The following is a 24169-nucleotide window of genomic DNA, read 5'->3' on the forward strand; positions in this document are numbered from 1 at the left end:
ACCCATAGCATTCTCCCCCAAGTTTGAACTTAAAATAATTACTCCAGTACTACTTTAGAGCAGCTGTTTCATTACTTCCCTGTTATAGTCTCTGAAATGTTACTAATGGTGGTTGTTTAACTTTTTACGTGGTATAGATAAACCACCCAAAACAGTGCCTCACAAATAAGAAGTGCAATACATGTATTTTTAAATGAATAAAAATACATCATTAATTAACCTACCCATGCTGTACCATTTCACACCCCCGCCAACACACACATTCATACCAGTCACCCTGACTGTCCTCGATGTTCCTCAAACATGCCAGGTATATTCCTGCCTCAGAACCCCAAAACTGAATTGGAATTCATCTGATCATTTCTGTCCCCTGTAGTACTTCTTATATCTTTAATAAAGTGCTTTAGATATATTGTCACCTTGGCCATTTTGCTGAGTAGTACCAGCTTAGCCACCTAAAAATCACCTTGGGTTCAAGTTTGAAATACAGCTTCCCAGAGCCATTTTTCAGGGAGATTGATTCAGTAGATCTGGGTTGGAATCTGACATCTGTATTTTTAAGAGATTTAGAAGTGATTCTTATCCATCCGGAAGCTTTTACTGATTATGTGCACATCTGCTCCCACATTAGATTGTCAACACCTTGATGTTATAGATTGTACCTTATGCTCCCTTATCTCCGCTTCTGTGCTCTCCACACCCCACCTGTTTGATAAATCTGTTCTTGACATTTATTCATGTGTGTATGTGATAAGAATGGAATCATAAGGAACTCATGATATCACAGATATAAGTATATGCTAGTGGGATGGAATAGGGCAGTGATTCTCCCACTTCAGTTGTCTGAGAATGACCTGGAGCCCTGTCTAAGACAGAGATCCCTAATGAGTCACAGTCTTCAGAGATGGATCTCTGAATCTGTATTTTTAACACGCCCCCCCAAAAGGTGCCCAAAATTTAATAAACAAAACATAATTGAAAACATAATTGAAAAAAGATGGTTTGTGTTACATTAATTTTAGTCAATCATTGAGGCAAATTATGATAAAAAGACAAGAGGAAAGGAGATATAGATGTTTGGGATAAGGATGACTGTACACTTCCAAGGTACAGTCAATTCTTCCATAGCACAACATATACACAAGATAGAACAAGAAAAAACACAGGGATTATGGATAAAATGGGGGAGAGGCACAACATTCAAAAACACCACCAATGACATATAAAAAATAGAAATCTCATTTTATTTTTTAAAATATTTTACTTATTTATTTGAGAGAGAGATAGCTAGAGAGAGCATGAGAAGGGGGTAGGGGTGGAGAGGGAGAAGCAGGCTCCCCATGGAGCAGGGAGCCCAACACAGGGCTTGATCCCAGGCCCCTGGAATCATGACCTGATCCAAAGGCAGATGCTTAACAGACTGAGCCACCCAGGTGCCTCTGGCATCTCATTTTGAAAACCATCTAAGAAGTACAGAAACACTACAAAAAAAATATGGCACTTTTCTTGAAAAACACCTGAATTCACTTGGGATAGTGATGAGTTATTGTGAAATGGTGATGGGAAGAAAGGTCATCTGAAATCAGCTAGAATGTCAGATTTGAATGGGAAGCAGCTCCTACCACGGTAAACTGAATCAGCTGACATGTTTGAGGTGTTCGTGTGACTATTCCTATACAAGTCAGTTCAGCTAGCTCACCTTTTGCTGTCATGGACAAAACTGTGCATAAGCAATCACAAAATTCAGAATATACCAGCTGTATTCACATATCAATTTCATTGAGACAAATTTCCTTTTTCAAGGCAAGCATCACAGCAGAACAGACTGTATCCCAGTTCCAGAGTCAGCTGCCCTATTAACTGTCATTTCACAGATTTCACTGCTCTTTCTGCCAAGAGCCTCTACTCTTCTTCTTACCAAAGTGTGGTAGAACCTCTTTAAATCATGAGGCTTGAAACCCAAAGGCTTGATTTCTTTATGCTGCTTTCTATAGATTAGACTCCCCTGGGGAAAGAAAGTCTGTCAATGTACAGGGTCTCTCTTTGGAAATGGGGGAGGACGCAAACAGCCCCTGCCCTTTAGGAAGACTCAGTGTCCTGCCTAGCTGTTGTTTTCAGGTTGGGGGTGGATCTTTTTCCTGGAGGAGGGAACTCTAACTGCTGCTCTAGTATCTGCTTTTGCCTTTGGTTTTTCAGGTTCTGGGCGTGTCTGTGATGAGCAAGGTATGCAATATATTTGATATACTTGAATACATAACATGCTTCCTGGAAATGCAGTAGCACAGATGTCCTCTTGTTTTGATTCCAGAGGAAAGGATCCCGATATATGACTAATCAATCTGATCCTGAAGCCAGGATCCCTGAGCCTAATCTAAGACAGAACAGAGAGCTATATTTGGTTCTAGGTGGTTTGAGAGTTATACTGAACCTGGAGTGGTGTTCTTAGAACCATGCACTATGACCCACCAGAAGACCATGAAATCAATCTAACAGATCGAATAGATCACAACCAGCAAACTTTTGTGGTGAAATAAAAGAGAAATAGAAGAGTACATTACATTCAGCAACAAGAAGTATCATAAAACTTTCATTTCAGTTTTTATACATATATGTTCACATATATATACTGCATGTAAATACAGAGTAGACTTGTAAACTGTTTCTTGCAGTTTGTGTGGTTAATGGTCCAAAAAGTTTGAAAGCCCCTGCTGTATAGAACCTCAATCTATGGGGAACAGCGGTGGGAGGCGAGAGTAGAATTTGACCTTGGATTTTAACTTCCCTGCAACTTTGACCCTAGACTGAGGTAGAAATAGCTAAAGAAGAGAGATTCCCATTTCTCTCTGGGCACAAAGTTCAACTCTAGGTCAAGAACTGAGTCTATAGAACCAAGTATGGAACCCAGGACTTTGGTTTGCACTGTGAATCATTTTGCTTTAGGACATGGATCTGCAAATGAGTTTCACAAGAACTGTCACTGAGATTGGTATTGCTGTCCACGATGCTGAGGATCAGGGATTCAAGTTCTCCTACAAGGAGGTGCTGCTGGGTTACATGCTGGTAAGTGTGCAGAGAGGACACGGGCAAGGTCTTGAAAAGTCTGTTACCGGGAGTCAGAGCTGTCTTTTTTAAACAGGTACAACGCACCAGTCCCAGGTAACAGATCTCTCCCATTATATGGACCAAGGGCACCCAACAGTCCAATAGGGCTGCAGCTGCATTTGGAAACTCCCCACATCCTTTCTAGAATATTTCACCCCTTTGTGTTGCAGGACTTCATCAGAGATGAGCCCCTGGACTCCCTAGCTAGCCCTGTTCGGTGGAAAGCCTTAATCGCCATCAGATACCTCAGGTAGAGAAGTTTTCTTGCTCTCATTGAAAAAAAAAAAAATTTCCTCCCTAAGATCCTCTTTCTGATCAACTGACTTATCAATCAGTGGATACTCCAGTGTACCCTCCCCCCAAATGAACACAATTCATCAATTGTTGGTTGTTGTTTTTTTCCCAAATAGAGGCTTTTCCCTCCTTTTTTTCAAATTTAAATTTATTTTTTTTCAATGTTCCAAAATTCATTGTTTATGCATCACACCCAGTGCTCCATGCAATACGTGCCCTCCTTAATACCCACCACCAGGCTCACCCAACCCCCCGACCCCATCCCTCCAAAACCCTCAGTTTGTCTCTCAGAGTCCACAGTCTCTCATGGTTTGTCTCCCCCTCCGATATTCCCTCTTTTCAAACTTACAGAACTGACTGAGAGGCCAACCATTCAAAGACTAAAAGGGATAAAGAACTCAGAGGAGTCACATTTATTGATACATGAGAATTATTGAAGTTTCTGTGCAGAAGGAAATTTTAATATTCCCATTAAAAATTATGAAAGCCCTAATCATATTTTAGTTGGTTAGTAGCACTAAACCTGCAGGAGGAATGATTTTAACCAAATTTTTAAAATAATATTTTCTCCCTGCAGTAGAAGAAATATAAACTCATTGTTAGAACTTGGAAACTCTAAAAACTTTTTAAAAAATAATAAAAATCACCCCTTATTTTCAACATTTTGGTATACGTCCTTCAAGTCTTTATACCTAATTCTTCACGTTAAGTACAGACCTGAGATCCCACTCTACATAGAGCTATACATCCTGTTTTTTCCCCACTTCATCTTACATGTTCCCCCATTATTACCAATTCTTCACCAACATTGTTTTTTCCATTGTTTAAAAAAAATATTTTCATCATGGTAAAGTACCCATAAAATGTATCATCTTAACCATTTCTAAGTGTATATTTAGGTACTGTTAAGTACAATTGTGTCATTGTGCAATCAACCTCAAGAATTCTTCCCATCTTGCAAAACTGAAGTTCTATATGCATTAAACAACTCCCCATTCCCTCCTCCCACCAGTGCTGGCAACCACCATTCTACCTTCTGTCTCTATGAATTACATACTTCAGTTAACCTCATATTAATGGAATCATGTAGTATGTCTTACTGTCCATCTGTGTGAAAGCATGTGTCAAAATTTCATTCCTTTTTAAGGCTGAATAATATTCCATTTAATGTATACACCATATTTTGGCAATCCATTCATCCAATGGATGCTTGGGTTGTGTTCATGTTTTGACTGCTGTGAATAGTGACACTAATGAACACGGGGGCCCATGAATATCTCTTCTAGACCTTGCTTTCAAGTCTTTTGAGTATATACCCAAAAGTAGGATTGCTGTATTATACAATAATTCTATTTTTTTGAGGTACCACCATACTGCTTTTTATAAGAGTAACACCATTTTACATTCCCATCATCAGTGCATAAGGATTCTCGTTTTTCCATATTTTTGCCACATTTGTTTTTTTCTGGTTTCTTTTTTTTTTTAAGGTTGATTTTTTTATTTTAGAGAGAGAATGCATGAGCAGGGTGAGGGGCAGAGGGAGAAAGAGAGAGAGAGAGAGAATCTCAAGCTGACTACCCTCTTAGCTCAGAGCCCAGCTTGAGGCCAAATCCTAGGACCCTGAGATCATGACCTGAACAGAAACTATGTCCTTTTCCAAGATTATTTTGGCTATTTGGGATACTCTTGGAATTTCATATGAATTTTAGGATGGATTTTTCTATTTCTACAAAAGCTGCCATTGGGAATTTGATGGGGATTACTTTAAATCTATAATCTGTTTTTGGTAATATGGGTATTTTAACAATAGTAAGTTCTCAAATCCATGAACATAGGATGTTTTTCCATTTATTTGTATCTTCTTTAATTTCCTTTAACAACATTTTACGGTTTTCAGTCTTCTGCTTCCTTGGTTAAATATTTTATTCATTTTGATTCTATGGTAAATGTAATTGTTAATCTTTTTGATTGTTCATTGTTAATGTATAGAAACACAACTGGTTTGTGTATGCTGATTTTGTATTCTACATTATTCAATTGTTTATTTTAATTTTGTGAACTTTAGGGTTTCTATGTATAAGATCATGTCATCTGCAAACAGAGATCGTTTTACTCCTTCCTTTCCAATCTAGATGGATTTTATTTCTTTTTCTTGCCCAATAGCTCTGACTAGGACTTCCAGTATTATGTTGAATAAAAGTAGCAAAAATAAGCATCCTTATCTTGTTCCTGATCTTAGATTTTTCTCTAAATCTTAGGAGAATAATTTACAGTCATTGACCATTGATGGATATTATCTATAGGCTTTTCTTATATGGCCTTTATTATACTGAGGTAACAAACACCATTTTTTTTAAAGATTTTATTTATTTATTTGAGACAGAGAGAGAGAGCATGAGAGGAGAGAGGTCAGCGGGAGAAGCAGACTCCCTGCTGAGCAGGCAGCCCGATGTGGGACTCAATCCTGGGACTCCAGGATCACAACCTGAGTTGAAGGCAGTTGCTTAACCAACTGAGCCACCCAGGCACCCACAAACACCATTTTTAATAGCTGCTTAATAACTTTTTGTATAGTATGTCTCATATTACTTAACTAATCACCTCTTGTTATATTTGTCAGTTTTTAAAACTATAAATAATATTTTGGTGAACACCTTTGTACAAAAAGAGCTCTCTGAACTTTTAATTATAAAAGCTGACAATTTGGTTCAATAAATATTATTCAGTGTCACCCATGTACCAGGCATGGAACTAGATTTAAAAAGGATAATCATTAACAAAATATGGCCTTGCCTACTGGGTAAAATAAATGCAAAACATACCCACCTAATTTCTCTAAAATGCAGTAAGAAGCAACGTAAGGGAAGGCACAGATTGCCATGTTTACAATGATAAATGAAGTTTGAAGGAAGCTCAAATAAATAAATCTTGAAGATGAATTAAGAATTACTAGGCTCTAAAACAGTGTTGTCAGGTAAAAATAGAATGCAAGTCACATATGTCATTTAAAATATTCTAGCAGTCACTTTTAAAAGAGTAAAAAAGAGACAAAGTAATTTTAATATTTTGCTTAATTTTAATAATTATTTTGCTTAATTAATTATACTTAATATATTCAGTATATCATCTTTTCAACACGTATTTGTTATTTTAAAATGTAATGAGATACTTTACATGATTTTTTCACACTAATTCTCCACAATCCAGCGTGTTTTAGAACTATAGCATGTCTTAATTCAAATTAGCCACACTCAGGTGTTAGATAACAACATGTTGCTAGTGGCTACCCTCATTTGGACAGAACACCTATAGAACTTGCAAAGTGATCTCTAATGACTAAAAACCAATCGATGTTTGCCCAGGCCAGTGTGAAGGAAGAGATGAGCTGCAAAGGGGCATAAGGGAAAATGTGGGTGTTCTATATTGATTATAGTGGTGATTTCATGGGCGTGAAACTCATTTAATTGCATACTTTAAATGGATGCAGCTTGTTGTGCATAAATTATACCTCAATAAATTGATTTTTTTTAAGTCAGCCAGAAAATAAAGAGGAAAAGACTATCCAGCTTATATCAACATACTTAACACTTTCAATAGACCTGTCCCAGTGGTACTGACTTTTACTCCCCTATGAGAGAACCAGTTTCCCCCTTCTCTGACCATGTCATCACTTTTTTTTTCATTTCATTTTATTTTATTTCTTTTCAGTGTTCCAAAATTCATTTTTTATACACCACACCCAGTGCTCCATGCAATACGTGCCCTCCATAATACCCATCACGAGGCTCACCCAGCCCCCCACCCCCTCCCCTCCAAAACCCTGTTTATTTCTCAGAGTCCACAGTCTCTCATGGTTTGTCTCCCCATCCATTTTCCCCCAACTCACTTTTCCTCTCCATCTCCTAATGTCCTCCATGTTATTCCTTATGCTCCACAAGTAAGTGAAACCATATGGTAAATGACTCTCTCTGCTTGACTTATTTCACTCAGCATAATCTCTTCAAGTCCCATCCATGTTGATACAAAAGTTGGGTATTCATCCTTTCTGATGGAGGCATAATACTCCATTGTATATATGGACCATATCTTCTTTATCCATTCAACCGTTGAAGGGCATCTTGGTTCTTTCCATAGTTTGGCGACTGTGGCCATTGCTGCTGTGAACATTGGGGTACAGATGGCCCTTCTTTTCACTACATCTGTATCTTTGGGGTAAATACCCAGTAGTGCAATTGCAGGGTCATAAGGTAGCTCTATTTTTAATTTCTTAAGGAATCTCCACACTGTTTTCCAAATTGGCTGCACCAACTTGCATTCCTACCAATAGTGTAAGAGGTTCCCCTTTCTCCATATCCTCTCCAACACACATTGTTTACTGTCTTGTTGATTTTGGCCGTTCTAACTGGTGTAAGATGGTATCTCAATGTTGTTTTGATTTGAATCTCCCTGATGGCTAATGACGATGAACATTTTTTCATGTGTCTGTTAGCCATTTGTATGTCTTCTTTGGAGAAGTGTCTGTTCATATCTTCTGCCCATTTTTTGAAGTGATTATCTGTTTTGTGTGTGTTGAGTTTGAGGAGTTCTTTATAGATCTTGGATATCAGCCCTTTGTCTGTAGTGTCATTTGCAAATCTCTTCTCCCATTCCGTGGGTTGCCTCTTTGTTTTGTTGACTGTTTCCTTTGCTGTGCAGAAGCTCTTGATCTTGACCATGGCAACTTTTTTCAAGATATGTCTCCAAAGGCAAAAGAAACAAAAGCGAAAATGAACTTTTGGGACTTCACCATGTCATTATTTTAAATTTCTTTGCTGCCTGCCTCCTTAGTGCAGTGGGCAGTGTGTCAGTCTTATAAATTTCTTTAATAATTTGATAGCTGACAAGTGGTAGTGTATTGTCCTAATTTACATTTTTTTTAAGATTTTATTTACTTATTTGACAGATGGAGATCACAGAGAGGCAGGCAGAGAGAGAGGAGGAAGCAGGCTCCCTGCTGAGCAGAGAGCCTGATGCAGGGCTCGATCCCAGGACCCTGGGATCATGACCTGAGCCAAAGGCAGAGGCTTTAACCCACTGAGCCACCCAGGTGCCCCCTGATTTACATTTATTAAATAATACATGGGGATTTTCATGTTTATTAAACATTCGCATTTTTCCAAGTTATGTCTAGGTCTGTTCATATCCTCATGATGCTTATAGTAAATGACTGAAAGAAAGGAATAAGGAGAGGAAGGAAGGAAAGAAGGAAGGAAGGGAGGGAGGGAGGGAGGGGAAGGGGAGAAAGAGTCCAGCTGCTTTACTATAGGTACATTCAGTATGTGTGATGCTACTTATAACATGAGAAATCATATGAAATTGATAAAACTGCTCCAGACTTAGAATCTCCCCCAACACAAACATACACACACACATGAAACCCACGAGCATTAGAAAAAACAAGTTGGTTAATGTTATCATAGATCATATAATAAAGGGCTAAGTAACACAATGCTAATGATGATTGTTTATTACTCTGAAAAAATTAGAAATGAGATGTGTTGACTATGCGCAAGAGTACAGTTTGATTCTATGTCCCCAACCTCTCCCTACTTCTGTCACCACTCCCCTCAACATTCCAACATGTCGGCAAGCATATCTGACCACTCAGATGTGGTTGGCAGGGAACTCTACTGGGCTGCATTTTGTTTGTCATCTTAATACCCATCCCTCCACATGGTTCTCATTTCAGTAAACTGAAACCTCAGCTCCCACTCAATGACCACCTAAATATTCTCGAAGAAAATATTCGCAGGCTGCTTCCCCTTCCACCTCTGGAAAAACTTAAAGATGAAGGCGAGACAGACAAGGACAAGGAGCACATTAGTGTACGTGGGGGTGAGGCCTTAGGAGACTCGAGAGCTACAGTGGGACTCCAGCCTCCAGCCTCCAGCCTCAGCCTGACGCTCATGCTCACATTGGATTTCAGTTCCTCTATGAACGATCCATGGATGCCCTAGGAAGGCTTCTGAGGACCATGATGTGGGACAATGTGAAAGCAGAGGACTGCCAAGAAATGTTCAATGTGAGTAGGGCCGTTGCTCAAACGGATTCCCACATTCCCTCATCTGTGCTGCAGAATAGCCCTCCAGAATCTACCTCATCCTCTTCACAAGATGTCCAGCCTGACCCATTTAACCCATCGCATAGGGCCAGTCCACTTAAGAATTGTTTGTGGGAGGTGAGCACCCTGTTTTAGAAGAGACAGAGAGCGCAAGAGGCAGAAGAATGGGAATGAGTGACTATGACGAGTACTAAGGAAAGAACATTTATTCTTTGACCAACAGCTTCTCCGAATGTGGCTCGTTTCACAAAAAGATTGGGAAAGAGAAAGAGCCTTCCAGATCACTGCAAAAGTGCTGACAAACGATATCGAGGTATGAATAGATTTCATTGCTTGCAAACACAGGGATCTCGAGGGTTCTGGAATCCAAAGTCCCTGCATGCTGGAGCTCTAGTCCCAGAATGGGGTGCTTCCCAGAGAAGAACCTAAGAGGAAGCTCCTAACCCCAGGGGGTGGCAAGCACACCAGGATTAAACTATTTGGTTGCTTTTACAAGCTCCCAGGCTCACTTTTCCACTGCCCTTAAATGGAAGGTTCACAATTCAATTCCATTCTAAGGACCTTTCAGGGAAAAACAAAGGACTTCACATCCAGTGTTGTTGGGACTATCCTGGGATGTCGACAAACTACCCCATCACTTTGGGGGTCTCCTTTATCCTGCAGGCACCAGAGGACTTTAAAATCGGCTCCCTCCTCGGCCTCCTGGCTCCTCACTCCTGTGACACCCTGCCCACCATCCGTCAGGCAGCCACTAGCTCCACTATTGGTCTGTTCTGTATAAAAGGTGAGGGAAAGATGAGAAACACAAATGAAGAAAAGATACCTGTTTTCTTTTGTTCTCGGTTTTTCTCCTTGTCTCTCTCTGTCCCTCTCTCTCCCCAGTTCAGCCATTTCTGTGTTCCAATGCCTTAATTATGCCACAGAATTTGTCTCTCTTTTGGATCTTTTTTCTCCAATGGCTCTGTTTTTCTATTTTTAAAAATAAAGATAATAACACCAAAACTTCATAAAAGTCCATTGAGATAGGTAAAACTGTTGTGATTTAAATCACTGAGCACTTGGGAGTACTAGCAATGCTTCCTCTATCATGTGGATTTCTTCAGGAGGAAACTGCACTATTATTATGATGCTAAGTGATCCTCAAAGTCCTCTAAGAAGGACAAACTTGTGGAGGTTTTCCCAGCTTCCAGAACAGGACCTCGTCTATTCTCCAAGTATACGTGGAGTGACAATACCAGGAAATGTAAGGAATTTTAAAACCTCAGTATCAGGCTGAAACTGACAAATCAGGGACTTGGTCCTAGTTAAATCAGAAGATGCTTCCCCAAAGATGGCCCTGCAGGGCGCATGTGCATTTCTGTGCAGCCCAGGCACTGCCAGGAACACTGGTCTAGGCTTAGTGCCATTTCACACCTGTGTTCCACTCCTCTTTCTTTTAGGGATTCAGAAGATGCTTATTAAGTTCTTTCCATGTGTCAACTACTTCTCTGATGCTGGAAGCACAGAGATATTACAATTCTAAAGTTCACATAAGTAAAGTATATTAGGGGCACCTGGGTGGTTCAGTCGTTAAGCATCTGCCTTCAGCTCAGGTCATGATCCTGGGGTCCTAGGATCGAGGCTCACAGTGGGCTGCCTGCTCTGGGGGAAGCCTGCTTCTGCCTCTCCCACTCCCCCTGCTTGTGTTCTCTCTCTCACTGTGTCTCTATCTGTCAAATCAATAAAATTCTCTAAAAAAAAAAAAAAAAGAAAGAAAGAAAAGTATATTAATGCCAAAAGGTGGGATTTGGTTGAGGGGGTGGGAGTGGTTGGTTAGTTGGTTGAAAAGAAAAGAAAGAAAAAAAAAACTATTCGGCAGAGTGAAAATGGGTATGAAAGTCCTTTGGGATATGGGATGATAATTCATTAAGGATATATGCTTACACCAAGCCAGAAAATAAAAAATGAATAAGGCCATCCTAGTAAGAGAAGAAATGTGCCAGGGAGGAACTTCAGAGGAAGAGAGGAATTTCAATTCTATTATTGTTCTACCTACTCTACCTTTAGCATCCTTTATTTTCCCGAAACAAGCAAAGTTTCCTGAAACATGCAAAATTCAGGTTCTCAAATATTCTTTGTTAATAAGAAATCCCATACTTACTCTGAAAAACAGTCGAGGGTTTTGAAGGGGCGGGGGGTGGGAGGTTGGGGGAGCCAGGTGGTGGGTATTAGGGAGGGCACGTATTGCACGGAACACTGGGTGTGGTACAAAAACAATGAATTCTGAAAAAACAAACAAACAAACAAACAAAAAACAAAAAACAAAAAAAACCCAATGAATTCTGTTATGCTGAAAAGAAATTTTAAAAAAATTGAAAAATAAAATAAAATACTTCATTATTCATACTTCATTATTTATTTTAACTCTTTTCCTTGATGGATCAGATAGGATGGCAAAGGGTATGATTATTAAATACCTGCTGAATACAAGTAACTAGCGTGATGCTAATGTAAATACCCACTTAAAACTCGGTTTTCAGATGAGTGAGCTGAGGGTAAGAAATTTACCAGCTCCAGAAAGTAGCAGAGCTGGGCTGTAAACCCAGGTCTGTCTGACTGCCAAGTCCATGTATGCTCTACTGGGCTGGGCTGCCTTCCACGGAAGAGCTCAGGTGTTAGTTTCCACGGTTACCCTCCATTCAAACAACAAAGAGAAAATTGTTACTGCTTAGGTCTGAGTTTATAAATTAGTTTCTAAAATCAGTTACAACCATTGCTGATGTTCCTGTTGCAATAGTTACCTTCCCACTTCCATTTTTCCAGAACCCGCTTACTGCTCAAGGGAACTCCGACAGAGACAGCAGTAGAGCAGAACAGTGAGAGCCTAGGCTTTGGTGTCAGGCAGACTAGGCTTCAAATTCGGACTCTCCTATTTTTAGTCTTTGGATAGCTGTAGCCAAATGGCTTTATAGCTCTCAGCCTCAGCTTTGTTGTCTGCAAAATCAGGAGCGTCTACCTCAGATAATGTTTATGAGTAATAAATGAGATCATGGTATGCAGAGGATTTAGCCCGGTACCAGCGAGCAGAAACTGCTCAATACGTGTTTGCTCTTGTGCCCAGCCTTTCATCAGACAGGCTTTCGTGCATTTGTTAAAAGCATCCAGCATCTGAATTAGGGTCATATCAAAGTAGAGCCAACCTCTTTAACCCTATCAGGTCTTTGAACTCTTGCATCTGTCTCCCCTTGTGGATTTTAGGCACTCACCCAGAGGTGGAAAGACTGCAGAGTCTGCAGGAAGGGCTGCAGTGTGATGACGTGCAGGTCCAGATCAAGATTTCTTCTAAAATAGCAAAGGTAATAGATACGGAGGACTGGCCAAGGGACAGCAAGATGATTCTGGGTAGATTTCCAAATGCGTAGGCTGCAGACACTCCACTATCAAGGAGAGCGAAGTCTAGCCATTGCTTGTCCCTGGGGCCATGTGCCCAGTCAACACCTGCTACTGATCATTTCATACTCTGAGGAAATCTATGAACCAAGCATCCGTCTTCAGGATGAAGGAGGCAGTGTGGTGGAGTGGAAGGTACAAGGGCTTTGGAGTCTATCAGATGATGCTGTGTGTACTTGCTTGAAGCCCATTCTCCTCATTTCAAAAAAAAAAAAAAAAAAGTCATAACCTACCTCTCAGAGTTGTTCTGAGGATTGGTCAATGAAGTCATTCATTTATTTAATCACTTATTCATTCACCTACTATGCCCTACCTACCATGTGCCAGACTTTGTTCTAGCCTCTAAGAATAGAAAAAGACAAAAGGCCTGCCCTCAGTCATTATGACCATGCACCTACAGAGAGAAGTGAACTGTCTTGAAGACAGGGTGTCTCTTACTAATTTATAAAAGCCCCTTCTGGCCCCATGGTATTTCTGCAAAAAGGAACATGATCAGACTTGTATTTCCAAAGGGTCTTCTGGCTATTAGGTTCAGACTACAATACAGGTCCAGCAAGAGTGAAATTAATGAGGTCAGTTTGGAGGAAACTACAAAAATCCAGGTGTGAGATTAGGTGGCTTGGACTAAGGAGGCAGCAGCAGAGATGATAAGAAGGTGACCAGAATAAGGGGGAGAAGCCAGTTGGGGGGCAGGGGGGGACAGAAGGCACATTATGTCAAATGCCTAAGAAAGTGTCTGATGCATAGTAGGTTCTCAAAAACATGAGCCCACCTCCTTCCTTTCTTCCTAAACCATCATCCATCCCAATGTGAGGAGAAAACAACAACAAAAACAAAAAAACAAAACAAACTAACTAACAAAAAAACAGATAACCTTTGAGTTTGGAGCCCAGGCAAGCATTTGGTGTTACACAGAACACCTGTGGCAGTCTAGTCCTTTGATCTTGGAATCAAAATGACTCAGAAATTGGTTGAGACATGAAAAGGGATTAATTTCCTTCCAAGAACTGTTCAACCAAATATCAGTCATTGGGCCACTTAATGCAGAGGGAAGTCAGTTGTGAATAGCAATGTTTTCATACCTACAAACTCATCATCATCATGACCATCTTGCTTAGTTAAAGCCCCAGACAATGTCCCTGGAATTCATTCAAACTGCCAACTTTTCACCTCCCTGCCTGCCTTTTCATTAGCACGTACACACACACACACACACACACACACACACACACACTCATACTCATACACTGCTATCACCCTTTCTGTAAGTTTCTTGTACTTAGAGACCAAAATTGCCAAGTTTTTATTTTCCGCACCTTTTGTTGACTACTTTTAATTTTGAAACATGAAAGAGCAAAAGACAGAACTCTTAATAATTCACACTTACATGGATATTGTGATCTGCCTAGTATTGAACATGGCACTTAGTACATGGTGATCAATTTTCCTAAATTCTCAAGGCTTAGCTATTCTAGTAGAGGCAAGACATATCTCTGTGATATATGAAATGTATGTGACAGTAATTTATATCATATAAATTGTATCATAAACCATATACATTATTTTTCCCTTGTGGAATACACTATAACTTCGAAGTCTGGAGAAGAAATTGCCTCAGTAGTCTTGGGATGCAATAAATATAAAATGATAAAAGGGCAACTCTAGGAAAAGTCTGCCTAGAGTTGCAGGGTAATGTCTGTTTGTTTTTGTATTTTCTGTAGGTTCTATGCCCTAGTCATGGGTTAGCTGTTTGGAAATTCCAGTGGTTTCTACCAATCTCCTAAAACAGTAGCAGCATGTTGAATTAGTGTATGTAGAGGTTGTTGATAACATGAATCTTTCTGGGTACATTCTCAGATTGTCAGTAAACTCATCCCAGTTGAAGAAATCCTACTGTTCCTGGAGGAAACCCTGGATGGTCTGGAGAGCCTTAACTCCACCTGTACCCAGGCCTGTGGCATATGGATGATCATGGTCCTGAAGGAGCAGGGAGCCGCTTTGGAAGAACAGGTGAACTGCCAGCCAGTTTGGCCACAGAACTGACCTCTAACACTTCTGAAATGCCATGCTGGTGGTCACTTCTCAGTTTGTCTTCTGCTGGATAATGGGCAAGAGCATGCACGGCCTCGGAGTCCGCAGAGACCCAAGTTGTGTACTAACAAGCCGGCTGGTGTTGAGTGCCTGCCCCAATCTGTTTCAATTGTCTCTCTAGTCTGTGACTTAAAAAAAAAAATTGCCCAACTGTCATTTTCTGGCCAGAGACAAGTAGCTCTGAACAAGGGCATTTGGGTTCTGGAAATCTGAATTGTTAGATCTTAAGGAGGACGATGACCTTGTGGATTCCCTTGGGGATGACCACTAAGGGTCAGTAGAGTTCCTAATCCCACTGCCACTCCTCAAGCTGCTCTTCCACAGAACTTTAGGGTTGGTTTTCTGGTAAGGAAGGCTGTCATTGGAGAGCCGATTGGGGGAAAGTCCTCGATACTTGCTCCCAGCTGGAGAGTTAAGGCAGTGTGAAGAAGACTTGAGTTCAGGAAACTTGGTTAAAAGCTCCAAATGGAGATGCTCTATTCTCTTTCTTGAGGTCAGAAGCAGAATTCAAGTAATTCAAAGATTAATAAAGAAGAAGAGAATCTTTAACTCAATGAAATCATCTCAAGGGGAATAGTTGAAAGGTGTGATCCTCATATCCCAGGGTTAGTCACCTTAAATTAAAGGTTCTCTAGCATATGGCCTTTAGAAATAATTTCTGTGTTAATTACTCTCCAATCAGTTTTTTCAAAAACATTTATTTTTTTTTTAATTTATTTATTTCAGAGAGAGAGAAAGAGCACACGGGTCGGGGGAGAGCAGAGGGAGAGAATCCCCAAGCAGACTCCCCTCTAGGCACAGAGCACAATGTGGGCCTCAATCCCACGACCCTGAGATCATGACCTGAGCTGAAACCAGGAGTCGGACCCCCAACTGACTGAGCTACCCAGGCGCCCCCAGAAACATTTATTGAGTGCATACTATGGCAGGCACTAGGCTAGGCATGAGAGAATCAAAGACTTATAAATCTGGAATGTTGTTGTATTTGTGTGTTCAGCACAAAAAGGGAAAAATAGGGACATAAATCCTCTCCCAACATCATTGAAACAGGACTCTGAGGTAATCATACTTGCCAGATATTTGTTTAAGGAATTATAATTCAGGGGAAATGTTATGTTTATCCTAAAAATGTCTATCCAAAATAAATAAGAGAAATATCTGCTAGAAGCAAAGTTCCTTTAGCTGAGAGACTTGCTGTCCTCTACAGCTAAAATTCAAATGTATAGCATCATTTCCTACTGCCCACAGATTAACATGCAAATTTGGAAGGGAGACCTTCGGTGTTCTCTAGGATCCGGCTTCATATTTTCTATCATATTTTCTATCAAATTATCTTCTTTTATCACCCTCCTTTTCTCTGTGTTCCAAACTGGACCATTCTCCTATTCCAGAAGGCTATATTTGCTCGGTCCCGCGCTCTCCTGTTATTTTGTTACATAAATTTTTTTTAAGAGCAGTTTTAGGTTCACAGCAAAATTGAGCAGATAGCCATATACCTCCTCTCCCCACACACATGCCTCCTCCCTCACTATCAACACCCCACAACTGTAGTCCATTTGTACTACATTACAAATGTAATTTGTAATTTGTAATACACTACAAATGTAGTCCCTTTGTTACAATCAGCGAACCTACATTGACACATCATTATCACCCCAAGTCCACAGTTTCCATTAAGGTTCACTGTTGGCCTTGACAAACGTATAATTGCATGTATCCAGCGTTGCGTTAACATACAGAATAGTTTCGCTGCTCTAAAAATCTTCCGTGCTTCATCTACTCTCATGCTTTTTTATTTTATATCTTTATCTGTATTTTTCTTCCTGATGAGAATGATTTTCCTCCACCATCTCCACCTTGCCTTTTTTTAATTAATTTTTTATTTTTTATTAACATATAATGTATTATTTAGCCCCAGTCCACCTTGCCTTTTGAAATTGTTGTTTATCCTTTAAGACTCAGACCAGATGTCCCTCCACAGTGACCTCAGTTAATTCTGGTTTCCCCTATCAGTCCTGCGAACCTCCCGTAGATCACTGGCCATATGCTGCCTTGTGTGCAGACCTTTGGGTGTATAGCTAACATTCTTTTTTTTTTTTTTTTAAGATTATTTATTTATTTGACAAACAGAGATCACAATAGGCAGAGAGGCAGGCAGGGGGCGGGGGGGGGGGAAGCAGGCTCCCTGCTGAGCAGAGAGCCCTACTCGGGGCTCAATCCCAGGACCCTGGGATCATGACCTGAGCCAAAGGCAGAGGCTTTAACCCACTGAGCCACCCAGGCACCCCACTAACATTCTTTATTAGAAAACTCTGATTCCTTCTTCTTTTTTTTTTTTTATTTTCAGCGCAACAGTATTCATTGTTTTTGCACCACACGCAGTGCTCCATGCAATACGTGCCCTCCCTAATACCCACCACCTGGTTCCCCCAACCTCCCACCCCCCGCCCCTTCAAAACCCTCGGGTTGTTTTTCAGAGTCCATAGTCTCTCATGGTTCACCTCCCCTTCCAATTTCCCTCAACTCCCTTCTCCTCTCCATCTCCCCATGTCCTCCATGTTATTTGTTATGCTCCACAAATAAGTGAAACCATATGATAATTGACTCTCTCTGCTTGACTTATTTCACTCAGCATAATCTCTTCCAGTCCCATCCATGTTGCTACAAAAGTTGGGTAAAACTCTGATTCCTTCTGAGAAAGGGCCACATCTTACTCATCTTTGGTAAATTCCCCACGATGCCTAGCACAATATTTGATCTAATGCAACCTTTCACTAAATATTTACTACATCGATTTAAGAATAAATACCCAATATAGCTAGAACCCCCGTGAGTAAGAGACAGGCCACGCATAGAATTGATGATTATTTTTACCTGGTTTATAATTCATCAACCACCCATGAATAATACGCTGACTACATGTGTCCTAAGCCATTCATGTAGTGGAAAAAACGGCAACTTCCTGTTTGATTTGGATTTTTTTTTCCTTTAGCTGTTGGAGATCTTGATCATGATTTACCATCACATGCCAGTCCTCAGGCAAAAGGAGGAAAGTTTCCAGTTCATGCTGGAAGCCGTCTCTCAGATCGCCAGCTTTCACATGGAGGCAGTCGTCGCCAACCTTTTACAGAAACCTCTGCCCTTCGACAGGTAGATGCTAACTAACTGAGCTGCTCTGTTCTCTCGGGAAGGGCTAATCTGCATTGAAGAAGAATTTGTAGTTTAAGAGAAGGAAAGCAAAAACAAAGGTTGAGAACATCTCACCTAAATAATAATTTCAAAAACGTGCTTGAATCACAAAGCATGTTTTGTCCAAGTGTTTTTCATATACATATCCTCATTAAATGATGAGATTTTTTTAAATACACTATAGGAATAAATGAATATTAGAAAATGAGTATTTCTCCTCTTTCTGGTCACCTAGAATACACCTAGCTGAGAGGTTTCTGCTTTAACAGACATCAACAAACCTCAGTCCCACACATCCAGAATGCTGGACTGTTAAAGATCACATCCTTCTTATCTCTAGGCATGTTAGCATCTCTATCTGTCCCCTGAAATTTTGATTAGTCATACTGTGGTTTTAGAGGGGAACAGATGAAAAAGCTCATATTCCAAAGAGTTGTTTCTTATCAGCTTCCTGCCTTACCACCCTAGGGACACAAAGACATTGTGGAAGGCTCTGGCTGAGAACATAGCCTCCAGTGGTAAACTCTTGAGAGCCTTAACAGACAAACTTGAGAATGAATTAGAAGATGACATGGCTGGGACGGAAGCGATTTCAGTGAGTCGGACAACAACCCATCACACGCCTGGCATAGCGTCCCGCTCCGTGGTCTGCCCCCACCTGGAGCTTGGTGATTGTAGCACTAATCACACTTCTTCCCCTCTCATACCCTGATTTTAAATCAACTCCATCTTAAAATTGGACAAGTATGGCCCTAATTTTGTCTGTGGCTGTCCCTTTTAGAACCAAATTTCTCATCACCCCAAAGGAAATCCGTGTACCTTTATTTCCAAATGTGTCTTCAAGATATCCAAAAAGCACCCTTTTGAAAGACCTTGATGTTGGAAAAGATTTCATTCAACCTGACTGCAGCCCCCTGGAATTTGGAGCTGACCAACATGGCAGTCCTGAGAGAGAAACACATTCTGAGTTGAGAAGTTTCCAGACAAATACATCCTCTCTTCTCTGGCTGTTTTTATTCTTGTTTAGCTCTTGCTTTGCTTTGTTTTAATAACGAGTGTGGTCAACCTGGAGAGCAATCCTCTGGGGAGAAAACAAACTCGAAGATCAGGCCAGGGAGATGTTCCGGGAGGAAAGGAGCCTGCTTGACCACGGGGGTCCTCTCTCCCCTCAGGTGGCCTGTGCTATGTATGAAGTGGTATCAACAGGCACCCCCATCACCAGCTTGTACCCGGAGCTGTTCACTCTTCTCCTGAAGCTGGTCAGCTGCACACTGGGCCAGAAAATGCCCATTTCCACCTGGAGCCACAGGCGGCGGGTAATGCAGCAGGGAGAACGGCAGCAGACCGCAGACCCCTGCAGGTACGTGGCCGGGCCGGAGGGCCCTCCCCAGCTGCCTGGGTTCCACACACTAGACAAGGGGCTCTGGAAGTCAAGGCCTATATACCATCCGCTGCGGCCTCCACCGCCCAGGCAGAAACAAGGCTCCACTGACCTGGAGCCCTCGTGCTCTTCTTCCCTGAGCCGGGCCCCCGTGTAGCTGCCCAGAACCATCCCAGAACAATGAATGGCAGATCTGTGTGCTTCCCTAGAGCTCTGTCTCCCTTGTTTTCTTTCACGGGGACCCTTCAAGGAAAGCCGGGATTCCATAATATCCAAGGCCACCAAGAAAATGAAAAAAATAAAAATCGACACCATATTTTATCCAACTGAAGATGTCACCCATGGAAGGAAGCAAAATTATTTTGTGTATTATTGAAAAAGAAAGAATCCCAACCAAGCCACGAACCCATGCTTTCTTATACTTTCAAATGTTTGCTACATATTTATTCAAAGAGCTCTTTTAGAGTGATTAGGTATAGATTTTTATCCTCTATTGTAAGGCTCTGTTTCCCTGTCCTGTTGCATAACTTTCTATCCTGGTGTCAAATCAACCTTTTGAAAGACATTCCAAGCAGCATCGAGGCCCAGCACACATAGTTCCATTAACAGATGTCACTTCACTACAGGGACAGTAAGATAAAGGGCCGTGCTCCCATCTACGCCCGTACCGTGCCTGTGCGGGCCGGACTGACTCCAGCACGACCTCCCTCCGGTCGCAACACACCATCCAGGGCAAGAGGCTGCCTGGCTCCAGCGGGCTGTTTCAGAATCCTCAAAAGAGAGGAGTTTGCCCTTTCCACCCTTGAAGGCTTTCTTTTCTCATGAGAGGTTAACGAATTTCTGTGGCATTTTCCTTACTGGTTCAGATCGTCTCCGTGTCCCCTCTGACTCCAAATTAAAGTGTGAGATCGGGTGGTGGGTTTTCCCCCTTTCACAGTGTCCCTTCATCCAGGAGTGAGGGAGCCTTGTGGGGAACAGACAGAGCGAACTCAGGGACTCACAATTCCCTGCGTGGGGTTGGCTCACTTTCGTGGGGCCGACTGTCTCCTTCAGGCTCTCGACGGTGACTCTGAAGTGTGTGCAAGCCCAAGCCATGAGAGAAGGTCTTGCCAAGGAATCTGATGAGGGGGACAACTTATGGACCCTCCTCAGCAGCCCCAGTACCCACCACGTGGGAGTGTGCGCACTGGCCAGGTAACCGGCGGGCCTTCTAGAACTGGACACGAAGGAGAACACTCGGAATCGAATAAAAATGCAGTGGAGACAGCTTCACTGGAAGCAGAGGACTCACTAAGGATTTATAGTCCAGGAGGGGAAAGGAGGGAAGAAGAAGAAGAAGGAGGTGGGAAGAGATGGTGGGAGCAGCCCAGATCCCACGACTCCCCCCAAAATAGAGCGATGCCCCAACAGTGTTAGGAAAGGTGCACCTGAATCGAGTACTTGGATAAGCTATTTGCAATTTAAGCATTAGTGCTTTTTCATCAAACCTCCCTTCTTAGATGATTTATTTTCCTGAGAGAGAAATAGACCCAAATTTCCTCCATTGTTTAGAAAGAAAAAAGTGCTACAACTGGAGGCTTGCGTTTTCTAGGAGCATGGCGCTGTGGCAGCGTGGGCTCATGCTGGACATCATGGAGCAACTGTTCTCATCCCTGACCTCCTCCTCGGAGAACTACCGCATCACCGGCACAGCTTTCTTCTCTGAGGCAAGAGAGAGTAGCCGCGCCCCTGCTCGGCAGACCCTCTGGGTCCCCTTGGGGCAGTTCTCTCAGGGTCAAGAGTTACGTGGGAGCTCCAACCACAGAAGAGGGCCCTTCAGGGAAGCTTTGGGGGTCGAGAGATCCAGCCACTGCCAGAAATATGGTTCCCAAGCAGGGACTGAGCGGTGGGGGGGGGGGGCGAGGGGGAGGGGGGAAGAACCCGCCCCCAACCTCCATCGCTCAGGTCTGCAGAAACCAACCCTCCCAGGACAGAGAAGCCTGGAGAATTAACTACGTCAGAGGCGAAAAATAAAGTACTCAATAGGCATATAATCGTCACCTCATACTCTGGCACAAAAGTTGTCCCAGCCGACCCAGAGAAGGAACACTGTCGGCAGCTCCCGTTTTCCCATTTTTCCATTAGATTAGAAAACCTCTTCTTAACTAGGTATCGTGGTTCTTGTCACCACGTAGCCTTGACCCGTGGGCTGCTCACATCTAGAGAGTAGTTTCTGCAACACTTGCTGATTGACCCGGGGGCTCTCTCCTCCCCTCCGTGAGTGGGTGGACCCCACTTTTTCATCATAGTTGCGATGCACTTGTCACTCTCCTGGAGGGAGGCCACTCCCTCCACTAAAGGGACGAAGTGGTTGTTTTCAGCTCGTGAAGGAGCCCATCCTTTGGAAGCACAGCAATCTACGGGAAGTGCTGATCCTCATGGACCAGAGCGCCTGGGACTCCAACGCCACGCTGAGGCAAATGGCCATCCGAGGGCTTGGTAATACAGCTTCTGGAGCCCCTCACAAGGTAAAAGGAACATGGGGCTGGGGAGACATTTAAGTAGAGTTTAAGATAATGATTAACCCACTCCTCGTGGTTACCTAGAAATTCAGTAAAAATCCTAATATATTGTTACAGCGGTCTTTCTCGGGTGGAAAAATCCGGGACCCTAACCGAATTCTAATTTCCTTGCCGGGAGCCCCCTACCCTCGTCCACCTGCACGTAGAATGGTTTTCGAGATTAAGAGAACTTATTTCAAAATAGGTGAAGAAGCATAAGCAGATAATATTAGAATCTATCATCAGAGGCCTGTACCACTTGGCCCGCACCGAAGTCGTCTGTGAAAGCTTGAAGGCTCTCAAAAAGATCCTGGAGCTGCTCACAGACCGAGACGTGAGCTTCTACTTCAAAGAGATAGTGCTGCAAACGAGAACCTTCTTTGAAGACGTAAGTGAGCCTGTTCAGGAATCTTCCCTCCCCAGAAGTGAGCGAACAGAAAGGTTCAGGTAGTGCGTGTAGCAGGCAATGTCGTGTCCCATCTGGATTCCTTGGCCTTCCCCTGTGTGTCCCCTGCTGCCTTCTTGGGTCTGCCTCTGCCTGAGGGTCCTCTCTGGCCGGGGAATCATGATCCCTCTGAGCAGGGGGGTGGGGTGGGGGGTGTGCAGACATGTTGGGGGAGAACCCTCAAGCAATAGAAACGCAAGCTTACAGATAAACTCCCCAGCTTCCTCGCCCGACAGAAAGATTGAGCCCCACTTGCCCATAAGGGAAATACACTCTTTAATATTCCCTTTTTGTAGCTTTCCCCTCTTCCTTCATTCCCACAAGTTATGACAGTACACAACAGAGAGCAGGACCCATATAAGGGCCTTGTGACCTCCAATGCTCTTCTCCACTTCCAAGATTCAAAGGTTTAAAATGCTCGTGTGGTTCATTTAATCTGGGAGTCTGGATACACCACAGCAAGAGGGCCAAACCCTGCCCAAAACATCTTTTCGTAAATCAAGTTTTATGCACACAGCCATGCTCCTCAGTGACGTGTTGTCTATGGCTGCTTTCACACTTCATCTGCAGAGTTGATCAGTTGTTACAGAAACCATATGGCCCCCAAAGTCTAAATAATTTACTGTCTGGCCTTTTACAGAAAAAGCTTCTGTAAAACCCCCAATCTAGTCAATAACCTAGAAATCAATTTCAAAAAAAAAAAAGATCAATCAGTGACCCTCGACAAAGGAAGGTCATTTTCCTTCATGCCTTCCAGAAAACTAGATTTTATTATTTATTTTTGGTTTATCCATTGTCATCAGTGTAAAAATCTATTTCCCTTCCAACTTATATCTTTTTTTGTGACTGAAACCTGTTTGCTCGTGTTGTGTTGTCAGAGGAGATGGAAAACTGCTGGTTTCCTCCTCTTCAACATTAAGGCTTGATTAAATTACCTTTCTACCTTCCAGTCTCCAGACTGAAAAGTCTTCATTTCCTCCATTATTCATCATAAACCTAATTTTTCAGCTCTTTAAATATTTTACAAGCCAGCCACTGTGTTATGTCTCTAGATGTGGCCTGCACACCACTGAATACAACCTAAAGAAAAATTACCTCTCAGGTCTGATTTTTTCCCATTTATCCACTCCATTTTTTTTTTTTAATCTTGCCCTTCCTTCTTGACTCCTTGGCAATTTTTTCACTATGGAGGCCTCTAGATTTTTATCTGCAATATATGCCCACAGTCAATAATGCTGCAGGTGTGCATTTTTCAGTTTCTGTTATTTCATTCCTAGCCTAACCGTGGCCTTTGAAAGCAGCTCTCTGCTTGTTTCCAGCTACTTTCTCAAAAGTATCAACATTCCTTTTAATTCTCATCTGGTCCTCAAAACCGCTTACGTGGCTCCCACTCAACACAGCATTTCTGTAAAATAACAAAGATGTTCCTTTCTTCATTACACAGATGATTGATGGCAACAAAGGGCTAAAGTCACCCCCACAGAGCCCCCCACCCCCATCTGTTAGCTTCCTGGGGTTCTTGTGGATCCAGTGACAAGAGTTCTCTTGGATCTGAGCCTCCAATAATCACCTACAAGTTTTGTGGTCAAGATCATGTT

The 24169-nt window shown here is 42.2% G+C and overlaps 1 protein-coding gene across 1 annotated transcript in view; it reads left to right on the top strand.

The window, feature by feature from the left end:
* MROH2B (maestro heat like repeat family member 2B) overlaps positions 1–24169 on the top strand; it is a gene marked incomplete at its 5' end in the record, with an annotated part of 64112 nt that overhangs the window by 34421 nt on the left and 5522 nt on the right. The window contains 16 exons of the mRNA XM_080804480.1: positions 2197–2223; positions 2941–3060; positions 3273–3352; positions 9125–9260; positions 9362–9457; positions 9720–9809; positions 10160–10280; positions 12734–12831; positions 14783–14935; positions 18009–18166; positions 18674–18800; positions 19378–19565; positions 20640–20780; positions 21178–21292; positions 21947–22093; positions 22332–22514. Of these exons, the coding sequence (XP_080660606.1) occupies positions 2197–2223; positions 2941–3060; positions 3273–3352; positions 9125–9260; positions 9362–9457; positions 9720–9809; positions 10160–10280; positions 12734–12831; positions 14783–14935; positions 18009–18166; positions 18674–18800; positions 19378–19565; positions 20640–20780; positions 21178–21292; positions 21947–22093; positions 22332–22514 (1980 nt within the window). The remainder of the gene's footprint in view (positions 1–2196; positions 2224–2940; positions 3061–3272; positions 3353–9124; positions 9261–9361; positions 9458–9719; positions 9810–10159; positions 10281–12733; positions 12832–14782; positions 14936–18008; positions 18167–18673; positions 18801–19377; positions 19566–20639; positions 20781–21177; positions 21293–21946; positions 22094–22331; positions 22515–24169) is intronic.

The sequence above is a fragment of the Martes martes genome (genome assembly GCF_963455335.1).
Source record: "Martes martes genome assembly, chromosome: 5".
Lineage (NCBI taxonomy): Eukaryota > Metazoa > Chordata > Mammalia > Carnivora > Mustelidae > Martes > Martes martes.